This window comes from Sceloporus undulatus, chromosome 5 (assembly GCF_019175285.1).
Source record: "Sceloporus undulatus isolate JIND9_A2432 ecotype Alabama chromosome 5, SceUnd_v1.1, whole genome shotgun sequence".
NCBI lineage: Eukaryota > Metazoa > Chordata > Lepidosauria > Squamata > Phrynosomatidae > Sceloporus > Sceloporus undulatus.
In genome coordinates this window covers 17789649-17804086 of record NC_056526.1, presented here as the reverse complement: position 1 = coordinate 17804086, position 14438 = coordinate 17789649, and the positions used below count along the sequence as shown (strand labels likewise).

General features: G+C 40.0%; 1 protein-coding gene across 1 annotated transcript in view; it reads right to left on the bottom strand.

Annotated features, from left to right (window-relative positions):
• The window catches only part of LOC121930484 (perilipin-3-like), an 11757-nt gene extending 4061 nt beyond the window's left edge, over nt 1-7696 (bottom strand). Inside the window, 4 exon segments of the mRNA XM_042466873.1 lie at nt 1-243; nt 2468-2550; nt 3880-4075; nt 7634-7696. Of these exon segments, the coding sequence (XP_042322807.1) occupies nt 1-243; nt 2468-2550; nt 3880-4075; nt 7634-7696 (585 nt within the window).
• Nucleotides 7697-14438: the final 6742 nt, after the last annotated feature.

Sequence of the window (14438 nt, the reverse complement as noted above, 5' to 3'; positions counted from 1 at the left end):
GAGGTAGTAATCAATGGACTTTTCAGCACGGTCAAGTATTGCTTCAGCACCGCTCAGAGCAATCTGGCCCACTTTGGATTCTGCCACAGTGGACACACTGTGGCTGATAGCAGCTTTGGTTGCTTCCATGCCACTCTGCACAGCTCCTTTGGTCATGTCTACAGCTCCAGACAGCTTGTTGGCAATAGCCTCCTTGGTATCAGCCATTTTGGTGGACACCATCTCCTTGGTATTAGAGGCAACCTAAAAGGCAACAGAAGACCTCATTTTAGAGAATTCTCCATCAGGAAAGAATTTTTCATACATGCTGTCATGCTGTTAACAATCTTTTCCATTTGATATGCTAGTGTCTGGTCTAGATAAAGATGACTGGGCAAAGAACACAGCAGGTTTGTTCCTCCTCTCTGTTCCACCCAGTTGTCTCAGCATCAGCATCATCATTATCTATATTCCCATTTTCCCTAAATGGAGACTCAAGGCAGTTTGCATAAATTAACATCAACAGACAGACATATGTAGGTAAAAGCAGCTAAAACATTACAGCTAAAGTCTTATTAATCTGACTGCCAGTTAAGAAGTCAAGGTAACAGGTGGTGAAAGTGAGAGCTCATCATTTTCCAACCTCCCAATGCAGACTTGTAGTATTTATAAACTCTGAAAAGTAGTACTCTGGAAAGCATGAGGTGGTTCACAGAAAGGTGATGGTGTCAAAGAACAGCCAAGTCCATGTCTGGACATCCCAAGGGACACAATCCTTGCCATCAACTTTAAAAAAAAGAAACCAATTTAAACTAACAAAGAAGAAATCTGATAGACTAATACAAGTAAAAGAGGACAGGACAAGATACAAAATGGATGCAAATCTGTAAGGATTTAAAGAGGAAAAAAGATACCCTAGATAAACTAATTCTTAGAAAAGAAAAACCAGCAAAATTCTATGAATTATTGTTGGAAAGAAAGCAAGAGCAAATTCAAGATATGATGATGAAATGGGCCTGTGATACAAAATTAAGAGATTGATTTGGAGAGCTGGATATAGTCAAAGAGCAAGATACAGCCACTTCCTAGATATCAAAATGTGAGAGAAAACAATATATCTCAAAATAGCACAATGATGGTATCTAACCACCTTAAAAATGTCCATGATTTATAAAACAAGACAAAACAAATGTTGGAAGTGCCAACAAGCAATTTGGTTCATGGTGTGGTGGAATTGGGTCAAGATACATAAAACAATTTGCAAGATATTGAAAATTTTCAATTGAAACCTGACATCTTTCTCTGAAACGTGCCAAATAAGGTAGCAAAATGTGATGCAAAAAGTATTGGAATGCAGTTCTATAGCATATGGTAATCTCAGCCAGGATTATTACTACCTAGAACTGGGAACTACAAAAATTCCCTCAACGGAAGACTGGTTACTTAAACTGGTGGATATCACTGAATTAGACAAGTTAACATGTCATTTAAACTCTAGAGATGTGGAAAATGTTGAGAAGGAATGGCTCTGACAATAAGAGTATTGTAAAATTGGCTGAAAGTAGTAATGTTGAAAGGGTGAGAGATTAAAAAATAGGAAGAGATTATCCACTGAGCTCCATAACAAAGGAGTTTTTCACACTAGCAAAATCCTGCTGAAAAATGGGATTTAAACGAGATTCAAATTTTTAAAAAACCCGCAAATGCAGGAAGTTTATCACACCAAATTCCTGCAAAGGTGAAATAACACGAAGGCAAAGCGAAGGCAAAGGGGAGAAAAATGGCAGCTTTTTACTTTTGAAACTTCCCAAAAGTAAAAAGCTGCCATTTTTCTCCCCTTTGCCTTCACGTTATTTCACCTCTGCAGGAATTTGGTGTGATAAACTTCATGCATTTGTAGTTTTTTTTTTAAAAAAAAAATCGAATCTAGTTTAAATCCCATTTTTCAGCAGGATTTCGCTAGTGTGATAATCTCCTAAAATACTGTTTAAAACACAGCGCATTAGAAGTTTAGAATAGTAAGCAAATCAAGTCTTATGAAATCAAATACATAGGAAGTTTATATTAATTGTATTGTATTGTTTGTATTGATTGAATGTCTGTGTGTAGGTATATGTATATGACTAGTCGTTTATTGTTTATTTGCCTATTTTTAAATGTGAATTGTAATAATAAAAGAGAATGAAACATAAAATCTATAGGATTAAGAACAATTTAAAACATATCCATAGAAAAAGGAAACAAAACCAGCAAAATGCATTATTAAGAATTCTTTATAAAGAAAAGTTTCCAAATGCCTGAAATTCCCAGTTCCCAAATGCTTGCAAAACAAAATATTCATGTGGCTATAAAACAAAGGTTTGGGCACTCCCTGAAGCCACTATACATAGGCAATTTACGATTTCCAAGCAACCAAATCCTCTCTCTTCCCCCTTTTTCATAACTCAGGAGGAGACCATGCATTTCACTATGGGTTAGATCAACATACCTCATCTGCTGTCAGATGAAGAACGGGCAGCTTCTCCTCCAGAGTATCCAGACCTTTAGAAGCATATTCACTTGCTGTTTCAACTGCAGAACAGAGGTCTCTCTTTAATCACTTTTTAGTACTGACATGGAAGACTATTTGCAGAATTTGGAAAGTTACTTTCTTGAATTACAACTCCAGAATACTTTAGCCAGCATGGCCACTGGGTGATGCAGGGAAGTGTAGTCAAAAACTAACTCCCAAACTTCTGAATATTTCTTCATAAAAGAATAGGGTTATTTGTCATACCACCACTAGAGCAGAAGCACAATGTATCTGGATACTGTTTGCTGGGGAAAATGAGGCAGGGTTATTATTGTTGTGTCTTGCCTGTGGGTTTCAGATTACTTATTATAAAACACAGGACAAGTTAGGACTTTGGCCTGATCCAGCAGGATCTTAAGTTCCTAGACTCTCTGTTTTGACATGATTTAGTTTCCCAGTTTATTAACATAGTGCTGTAGCAGACTAGTGAACTGTACTTACAGAGCTTGGCCCATGGGATTCAAAGCTATTTAAATTTTAATTAAATTAAATTGAAATTCAGTACTCCACTGTAGTCCAGTGTGGTGTAATGGTTTGAGCATTGGACTATGACTCTGAATCCCAGCTCAGCCATGTTGACTCACTGGGTGACCCTGGGCAAGTGACACTCTCTCAGCTTCAGAGGATGGCAATGGCAAAACTCCCTTGAAGGAACTTGCCAAGAAAACCCCATGTTAGGTTTGCCTTAGGATTGCCATAAGTTGGAAACAACTTAAAGGCACACAACGTCAGCAACAACAAACTTGGTTTATAGACTGGTGGGTGGGGTGTTTCTGTGTGGAGAGAAGCTGTCTGGGAAACTCTTGAAGGGATGATCACAATAAAGGCTACTGCATACCTTAGGGTTGCTGTATGTCAAAAACAACTTGAAGGCACGCAACAACAACAAGTCCAGTTTAAAAACCTTGCACACTATAAATACACTTGACATTACAAAGGCTAAGAAGGCAGTGGTCTGGTTTGGAATGGTATTAATAACTAAGCAAGAGCAACAGAGCTCATAAAGGGATTAGACCAGACTGGACAACAGAACCAAAACATTTGAGACAATGAAGTAACTGTGCATCCAGGGACTAAAACATGAGTCTCAAGGTTGGGTGCTTGTATATCTGTGAGCAACCCATGTGTTCGACCCCTCATACTGACTTCTGTTTGGGTAGCAGAGAACAGGACAAGCTACATTATTATGACTACATTCCCATGCAAGATTAGCAGCTTCCTCCTATATTCAGATTAAGATGCATTATATTTAAACTCCCAATAGCATGCATGTCCCACCTCTGTATCTGAACTATGCAAGCCTGAGAAGTCTTTTTGGGCTTACTTACGCTGGGTTTCAAGTATATCCAGGAAAGGCAGAGCAGACTTCATTGCTGCTTCTGTTAGGGTCTTCACCCCCTTCTCAGCAGTGTCAAGGAGGGATTTCACATAGGGATTGCTGTCTTTGGTAGTGTTGTAGGCGTTAGCAGCTATTTTATAAGTAGAGCTGACCAAAGGCATACTGGCTACTCTTCTCAAGACATTCTAAAGGCGGAGAAAGGGCTGGTTATGGTATAGAAGAACAGTTCACACTCTTTAACATGAGGAAGTGTAACAGGCAATCTCTTGCTAAAACATGCCTTAATATTTTCTTCCTGTGTGGTCAGTATGAGAAGCAGCATGCTGTAGTGGTGACCATGACTCTGGAGACAAAGGGTTTAATCCACATTTACCCACTGAGTGACCTTGGCCAAGTCATACTCTCTTGTATTCTCTATGAAAAACAGCACTGTTACAGCTGCCTGCTGAAAGCTTTAAAAAGATGGAGCCAAACTTTCTGTCTGGTTCTCATAAACTGGCAAAACCAAACAGCTTCCTTATAGCTCAGGATCTTGTTATTCCAATTGTAAGAAAAACATTTAAAAGTAAAATGAATGTAATTTGTTTTGGCATTTTCTCAATAAACTGTTTTAACATATCAAATCTGATAATTTGATGGCATAACTAACACATTTTCTGTCCTTAAAGTAACCCTATCATAGGGTGCCAATGTTGCCTTTTTCCAATTTTCCCAAAAATTTCTATTTTTCTTTCCCAATGAAAAATGTAAAAAAAAAAAAAAAAAGCGCAAAACAAAACAGCCCATCCACCCAGGCAAGGCTGCAAAATGTCTGAAAATTCACATCTCTAGTAACCTCCAACACAGAAGAGCAATTGAGAGTCTGGAGGATGAACCTAGAATCCTACTGCTATTCACTCCTTATGCCACTTTAGGCAAGTTACTTTTGATCATCCTCAGTCCTCATATCTGGGAGGGAGTACTGCCTTTATGGAATTATTCCAAGGATTACCACTTTATAATACAAACCATATAATACATCCCAATTTGAAACTGGAATTTGGCCTTGGACTAAACAAGGTTTACCTACCCCTATCTTAATCCTTCTTTAAGTAAACAACATCTTAAGTTTGCTTTTCACTATATTTCAGGGCTGGCTTTTACTGGCTATTCCCTCACTGCTATTATCTATTTACTCAATGACCCTCTTGTCATCTTCCCTGCCTTCCTTTCTGGGTTATGATAGGGTTGGGGTTCACTGGGCTACCACTAATGGGAGAACCAATAACTATTTGCCGCTTCTCCATCACTGCCACGTTAGTGAAAACATGGCAACAGAAGTAGTAGCAGGGCTCCTTTCCCAGGAATTCACAAATGGGTTCATGTACAGGCTGGGGGATTCTGGGAGTTGTAGTCCAAGAAGTAACTTGTGCACATTATGCACATTTGTGAAGTTTTAATCAATCACCCCAAAGTCACAAGGAATGCTTGAAAACATTATGATTTACTAATCTTTAGTATTTGTTATTGTGCACTGAAATAAAGAGAACCAGTGTGTGATAGTGGTTTGACCATTGGACTGTGGCTCTGGACACCAAGGTTTGAATCCTTGTTCAGACATAGAAAATTAGAAATGTATTGGGTGACGTCAGATAAGTCATACTTACTCAGCTTCAGAGGGAGGCAACAACAATCATGTCCCAAATAAATGGTGCCAAGAAAACCCCGTGAGAGGTTCAGCTTAGGGTCACCAAAAGGCAGAAATGACCTGGAGGCACACAACACTGAAATAAAGATTCCTCCTACTCCTAGCAAGGATGTTTAGTATGTGTTTTGAACTGGCCAGTTCATGTATATTTCTGGTTCAGTATAGTCGAATTTGGGTTGCCTGCTGTTTTTTGAATCAGAGAGTGGCCAATTAGACATTGAGAACCGTGACACTAATACTATTTTGAGACATTTCCTGCTCTTACACATTGTTGTTTACATGGAACACCCATTATTTTTTATCCAATGTTGTATGTACACTTCCAACATGTTACAACATGTACACAGTTACACATATCTTTTCACTTTCCATAGTGTAGATTTCAAAGATATAGCTGTGATAATCTGTGGAATCAGTATGTAGAAAGATCTTGTAGCACCTTTGAGATTAACTGAAAGAAATTGGCAGCATGAGCTTTTGTTGACTTCAGTATACTTCCTCAGATGCATCTGACTGAAGTCTATGATAGCTCATGTGGCAATTTTTTTCTTTCAGTTAGTCTCAAAGGTGTTACAAGGTCTCTCCACTCACTGCTGTCTTTTCACTGTTTGCATTGTACACATTAAAAGTAAATGAAAATTGTACAAAACGCGATTTCTTTTCTTCTTATAGTTACACGTTTGTGTGATTGCTTCTCATTGGTGTGTTCTACTTCTGACTAGTGTTATATCCTGAGCTAAATTCAGTATTTTTATCGCTTCATTGGTACCTGTTAACATCCATATTTCATTAGTTTCCTATTACCGGTACGTCCACTTGTTTTTACAATATTTAATTCTTATTTCACATTTCTTTTCAAGTTTCCCTTCTGATTTTCCATTTATCAAATCTGTTAATCAGTTTGTTTCAGCCATATCCTGTAATTTTAACAACCATTTGTTTTTGGGGAACACCCATTTTTAAAGGGACATGCAGTACTGTACATTCGTTTTCGATTCAGTAGGAAGTGCAAATCATATGGGGCTTGAAATTTTCAGACTGAATCATGAAAACAATAAGTTGCACTTGAACATTAAGTTCATTATCTGCTGCCTTGGCCTGGAATTTCTTATCTGCCTAATGCTAGGAAAAGTTATTTATAGACAATAGGTCCTGGACATTGGCCATGCTGGCTAAAAAAACTCTAGACTCTAGGTGGTATAATCCAATCTTAATACTTAAAGGTCTGAAATAGAACCAAACTTTACAGGGGCCACATTAGTCCAAAACACATTGCCCTGGGTCAGTGCTAGGGAATTCTGGGAACTGTAGTTTTGTGATACATTTAGCCTTCCCTGTCAGAGAGCTCTGGTGCCACAATAGACTGCAATTCCCAGGATTCCTTAGCAGTGAGCCAGGGCAGTTAAAGCGGTCTCAAACTGGATTATTTCTGAATGTGTTTTGGACCACTGTCTTCGTGAATGCTAGGAGATTTTTTCTGTATGAGGAACCTGATGAAAAGGCTCTCTGGTTAGCTGAGAGGGGGAAAGCGGCTCACTTGGCTTTAAGTAACATACCCTGGACTTGCTCTGTATCCAGCCACACATAGAGCTGCATCTTTAGCTTGAACTAAAGTGGACTGGTATTGTGCTGCTTTAAGGCATCAATCCAAGGCTATTAGAGGCAGAGAGCATGGAAAACTTTATTTTCTGTACTCACTCCTTGAATACCCAGCCATTGTGGGTGGAGGCATGTGTAGAATATTTCTGCCTCTCTTCATCACATTGCTAAGCAGTAACTAACATGCCATCACAAAGCAAACTCCTGCTAGAGACCCAGGTCTCTGCCTATTGTTTTGCACATCAAATCTCTTCAAGGTGCTCTTTGCCCTTTCCCCTCTCATTGAATTACTCCTTAGGTAACAGCTGCTACCATTAAAAGTTTCTTTCTGTCAACATATTGGGCAAAACTAGTGGCTGAATCCTTGACCCTTAGACAGAGTGTGATGTCCTGCCTAAAACCGGCACTTTGGCTGCTGTTCATGCCACATTTTTCAAGAATCATTGTCTGAACTCACCTCTTGTTCAGTTTCCTTCACCTCTTCTTGGGCGGACATCTTCTCTTGGCCACTGGTAGCCATCTGGCCTTGTAACTAGCAAAAAGGCAGGGCTGGAAGAGAAAGTCAGCAGTTTATTCACCATATATAAGCTAAAGCACCAAAGGCTTTGTTGACCGAAGATGTTAGTTACTCTAGCTTTGCTTAAAATGCATTGCCATACAGTAGGTGAAGTCTTTCTGGTATCTTTAAGAACTCTGGAGCATGTTGAAGGAAATGATAATTTAAACTCACAGCAGCCGTCTCAATAAAGCCAATGTGGTTTAGTGGTTTGTGCATTGGACCACAACTCTGGAGACCAGGGCGAAGTCAAAGGCTTTTGTCACCAGCATCCATTTTTTTTGTGGGTTTTTCGGGCAATGTGGCCATGTTCTAGAAAATTTTCTTCCTGACGTTTCGCCAGCATCTGTGGCTGGCATCTTCAGAGAATGCTTTGTCTGGAAAAAGTTGGGTGTATATATACTGTGTGAGCCTGGGAATGCAGGAGTGATTTGCGTGTTTATTGTTCTGTGCTGATGGCTGGCCTCAGGCTGGGAGGCTAATGCAAAAGTATTGCAGACTGGGCCAGCCAGAAAAATCAGCAGTAGCAGAACATGCCACAAACCATCCTGGGCATAAAATACTGTTTGAAAACACTGAAATTCTGGACCATGCCAACCAATACCATGTTAGGATGCACAGGGAAGCCATTGAAATCCACAAACACCTGGACAATTTCAACCGGAAAAAAGAAACCCTTAAAGTGAACAAAATTTGGCTACCAGTCCTGAGGAATAGCAAAATAAGGACTCAGCAAATGCAGATGGGAAACCATTCAGAGTCAGGGGCTTTCCCAGCAGATAATGATCACCAATTAGCAGACATTAATCCTCTTTTGGAGACCAGGGTTTAAATCCCTGCTCAACTACAGGAGTCACACACTCTCGGCCTCAGAGGAAGGGAAAGGGAAATCCTGCTCTGAACAAATCTTACCAAGGGAACCCTCCCTTCCGATAGGGTCACCTTACAGTCACCGTAAGTAAAAAATGATTTGAAGACACACAACAACAACAACAACAATAAGAGCAAGCCACTGTCTCAGTCCTGTCACTGCAATATCGAAACAAGAAAATAGGGTGTCTACAATTTTCCTGGCTTTTATAGCTGTTCTAATACATTGTGTGTTTTTTTTTTAAGTGTACTGCCTTTCTCTGCATTACATTCAGGCTTTTTTTTAAAAGCTCCTCCTCCATTTGTCCAGATTTGTAACTGGGCAGATTATATAATACTAGATCTAAAGGTATAAAAAGTTACTAAAAGTAAAGGGAGTGAACTTGGGTTGGAGGATTAGACTATGACTCTGGAAACCTAGGTTTGATTCCCTGCTGAGCTATGGAAACCTACTGGATGACCTACTGATTTTCTATCAGCCCCAGAAAATCCTGTGAAAGGCTTCCCTTAGGGTTGCCATAAGTCAGAAATGACTTGAGAGCACACAATAACAAGATATAAAGAACTAGGCCCATGCAAGACTCAATATTGCCATTCAGAATGTACCAGTCATCATTTAGCAAGCAAATTGCTAAGCAGTTACATTTAATTGACCCCAGAGTCTAAAGTACATTATCAGCCTATAGATGAAGGTGAACTACCAAGTGTTTGTGGCAAACATTTGTTTATTGAGAGCTGCTGTCTCATTCATTCTCCCTGAATATTCACTGACATTTGTACTAAACAGGTGGAACAGCTTAATTCAAGCCTTAATTCAAGCCTTGCCTGCTTTCCTTCCTTGTGTTGAGCAACACAGATAAACAACTGCATGAAGTGTGCTGTTCACTACATGGTTACTTCAAAGTTAAGAAGTTTCAACTACTACCTCCAGAACCTCCAAACCAGCATGGCCAGTCTCATTCAAAGGGTTGTAGTTAAAGAAAGTAACTTTCCCTAACTCTGCATTTCTTTCTTTTTTTGCAAGCAAAAAACATAGACACTGATATCCATACAGAGACTAACAGGAATGCAGGAACAGGCATGCATCACATTCAAACATATAGGAACATAGACTGGAAGAACAAGCTCTTCAAACATGATACAAAACAATTTGATATCCATATTCTGCACATACCACAGTCGCAGCCCATCTCCTAACCAGCTTACCTGCAGGGGAAAAGTCACAAGAAATACTTGGAGATCTCTTCTACCTTCCCTTTTATGTACCTACAAATGATATCATGGAGGCAGGGCAAAGAGGTCAAGATTGACATTCGGAGACCCAGTGAGCAGCATTTGTTCCCTAATCAGTGAGCGATAGAAGACAGATGGAGTTAACAAGAGTCAGATAATGACTCTGATAGACAATGGAGATATGTGGCCTGCTGTGTTTAGGAGACCTCTGTTAGACTACTTAGCAAAAAAAGATCTGATTCAGATTTAATTCCCAATAGAATGATGTTAAAGAGATAGTCCATGATACTCCTGTGCTGTATGATTTCTTTCCTACCCTATCCTGTGGTGTTAGAATAAGCTACAGAATAACCTTCTTGTTGTTATTCAATGCCTTCAAGTTGTTTCCAAAGTGGTCAGAAGACATGCCGAAGCCACACTCTGGTCCTTAGAACTAGAGCAAAAAGGAGCTTGGTTAATTCAACTCTTGGTGGTGCCGGTTGGCCCTGCATGCACGGCTTGCCTTGGGAGTAGGGTGTGCGGACAGTGGGGCTCTGGCCAGAGTGGACTCAGGCATTCTTTTGTGTTCATTTGCTCTGGCCCAAAATCTCCAGGTCTCATCACCAGGTTAGATTTAAACACAGCTGGGGAGAAGGAAGAAAAAATGCTGACAATGTATGCCTTGATTGTGGCCCTCATAATAGCATGTAATTGTCATCACACTGAAGGTGGTCCTTGATGGTGGAAATTAGCTTTTTTTCTTATGGACCAAGGTAGCTTGCTTTTTGTAGTGTAGAACAGGTCTCTATGTTGACTGCCAGTTTCTGGAAAATAAACAGTGGGGCATATGCTGAGACCTCTCTTAGTGCAATACACTCCAGAGCCATCTGGGTGGCTGCTGCTGCTGGAAACAAAATAAAGTGGACATAAAGTCTCTTAGATAAGGATTATTTTCTTTGACTATGCCTTGACTAAGAAAACCCTTTGAAATTCATGGGGTCACTAACAGGCAACTTGAAAATACACACTCTGATTGAATTTAATTTCAGTGTTTACACAGCCCTCTGTCGCCAGCATTTTGAATTACATCCCCTACTTCAGAATAGCTCCACATGGCAAATTCAGCAAAAAAGGCTGAAAGATTTATTTATACCAGACCTGCACAACTTGGCAGTAGGTAGAGACCAAAATTAAAATAGGCCAAACCTCTTTGGCTCACAGATGGATTTTAATTAAATACTAATTAATAACACCCCTGCCTCATAAGTACACTCTTGGCCAGTTTATCGTATCTCTTTTCTGATTCCCAGCCTGCACACACCACATTCCAAAACTCCCTGCACTATTCATATGGTCTTCCACCCACCCTGACCTTAGGCAACATCTTCCCTCCTGCCTTTGCCCCTCAGTTATCACAGTTAAACCTGAATTCATCTCAACACCATACCCACAAGTTTTGCATTTCTATGGCTATTCATATAGTGTGATTATAAAAGTCTTTCTTGGGCTACAGTTCACTCCGAGAAAGTAGACCATCAGGCTGTTCAGACCACACCTAAGGGTGGCCTGCAGCCATCTCCAGCTGCGCTGGATCGGGGCAGCGGAATCTGCACACCACATCCTTGATCTGGCCTTTCCAGGGTGCAAAAAGGAGCAGCAAAATATGGCTCCTTTTTGCATCCTGGAAAGGGCACGATAGCTGCAGCATTGCAGCTTTATGGCACTTTTTTGGTGCTGTGTCATGTGGACGCAGCGCCAGAGGAGTGCTGTGATGCTGTGCGCCATGCGGAGCAGCGCTCAACATGCTGCCAAGGAGCTTAAGTCAGAGCATGCATCATATGGACGCCACGCCCCGACTCCGCTCCCAGGCTGGCCTTAATGACTGGTCTGCACAGTCTCCATGCCTATGAAATGCTACGACTTCTTTTGCACAGTTAGTCTCAAAGGTGCTACAAGAACTCTTTGCATATTGATATTCCAGACTAGCACAGCTATGTCGCTGCAAACTGCATATCTCAGAGTCTCTGGAACATGTTCTCAGAACATTCTTGATAACATATGACAAAAACACAGCTAGTACTGTCCTGTTTATCATGTACTAAAAGTAAGTCTAAGTTCCATGTTTATGTTTGTTAGTAGCACAACAAAGAGGAAGAGGCTTCTTTCCAAAAAATTCCATCAATGATGGCATCTCTGTTAGACATCTGCCTGGGTTGCAATTAACAATAGAAAAAACACAATGTTTATATCTGTTATCTGTATCCTCTTTTTAGGCATGGCAGTCTGGGTAAATGGGATAAAATTGGGGTAAACCTAGCTAAGCAGGTAATATGGCAACCATGAGCCAGGTGTGTGTGATGTTGTTTAATTAACTATACATTAAGACAATTTGTTTAGAAGGTAAGGAGCTATCAGGAGAGGGTGAGATAATAATGGAATATTGAGAGAGAGTGGTGATAGAATATTTGAGAGGATTTGATGAATGACAGCTGGGGTGACAGTTGATATAGGTGGTTAGAGTAGTTAGAGAATGGAGGAGTGAGCAAACAAAGGATAAGGATTAAGAAAGTAAATATTAAGAAGTAATGAATGGTGTTTAAGTCTGAGCTGGGAGAATAGTGTGATGGAGCATGTGAGATGTGTTTGAAATGTATGAAATAATCTCTATGTTTTTATATGCTTAACTTTTGTTAAAAAATATTGTTTTTGTATTTATACATTTTTGGATTCCAGGAATGCTATACGCTATAAAGCTTGGATTCGGATTGTAAGGGAGAGAAGGAGAGTTAACCTGCTTTCCTCCCATGTCAACCAATGGTCAGAAATCAGAACCCTGCATAGCAAACCTGGAAACTGGATTTAGGTTTAAATCTATCTGCAATACTTAAGTTTATTTTACAGAACTTACAGACAGACGGAGAAGAGGGTTGGTGAGCAAAAGTGAAGCCACCTTTGAGATCATTCTCACCCTTATCCTCTCCCCACCTACATTTTAAAACAAAGAGAGTATTTTTGCAGAAGACAGTTATGGGGAGGAATCCTGTGTACCCTAATGTTCCAAATATGTTTTTTCAGGCTGCTTTTCCAGGGACTAATTCTACAGACTTCTACTGTTCTTAAGTGCAACATTTCTAGCTTACTTTTCTGTTCTTTTTGCTGACTATGGACATTAAAAAGTATAGCATCATTCAATTAAATGCTAGTTTCCCAGTGGCCAATTGCATACCTCCACAATTTTAACAGAGGACAATCCAGGACACATGTGGCCAAGCAACATCAGAGTGTGATCAAGGTGGCAAACTGTATTAAAGTTATTAAGGAGGAAGTACACACTAGATAAAGGTGCAGCAGTTAGCTTTTGCCGGAGCCTACTGGGAAGCACAAGATTTTGCCCATTCTTCTCCTATTCCCCTTGCTGAGATGAATAAGTGCACACCAGTCTTGCACTTTGAACTCAGTTTGCAGCAACTGAAATAATTCAGGGACACAGGGGGAAAGTGGGACGAAAATTAGGACATTTTAAAAGCAGCTGAAAAAGGCTGCATCTGCACTGCAGAAATAATGCAGTTTGACACCATTTGAAGTGCCATGGCTCAATGTTAAGGAATTTTGGGAATTGCAGTTTGCTGTGGCACCAGAGCTCAGCGAAGACTAAATGTCTAAAAAATTACAATTCCCAGAATTCCATAGCATTAAGCCATGGCAGTTTAAGCAATGTCAAACTGCATTATTAATGCAGTGTGGATGTAGCCAAAGTGGGACAACGGAGGATTAACCAGGACTGTCCCTGACAAGTTGGGACAGTTAGAGGGAATTCAGTGAATGTTGTACCATAATTTATCTTGATTTCAGCACTGTGTTTGACAAAATTCCCAATGATGATTTGGTTTGAAAACTGGTTAAATAAGGGCTATTATAATGTTGTCAGGTGGATTCAGAACTAGTTGAAACACTGTATTGTACTCCAAAAGTGGTTATCAAATGGGGAGGGGGAGTTTTCAAGTGAAGAGTCACAGAGCTCTCTCATTTATAGTTCAACATTTCAATAATAACGTAGAGATGTGAAGGTGTGCATTCATCAAAGTGGTGACAGAGGGGTTTCTTGTGAGTGGATTTAATCCTCTTTTGCACACCTGCAGAAGGCTTCTGTCCCAATTACATTGTTGCTAATTTAACCTAAATGGGGGTAGATTCAGAATTTGCATTTCAGCATAACATAAAATGCATTCATGTAAACTGGAAGATCCCTAGCTTGGTATGTAGTACATGTGAAAAGGATCTTGTCATTTTTGCCTATCAAGCTAAGTGTGCTTCAGCAGTGTTTATTCAGCTGTAAAAAGGGGTTAATGTGATTTTTTAGGCTGCATTTGGCCATTTCCAAGCCACAGGATCTAGTGGTTCTCCTTTATTCAGTACTTTGTTGTTGTGTGCCTACAAGTCAGATGCTGAGACTCACCAGTTATGTCAAAATCATATTGCATATACACTGACTGCCTCATGAAGGGTTTTATGTGGACAGGATACAAATCAACCAGAGATCCATGTTATTTCTCAGAACCCACCTGGATGAACTCAAATAATTTTGCATGTTACAAGAAATAAATGACTTACTTAAGATAACTAA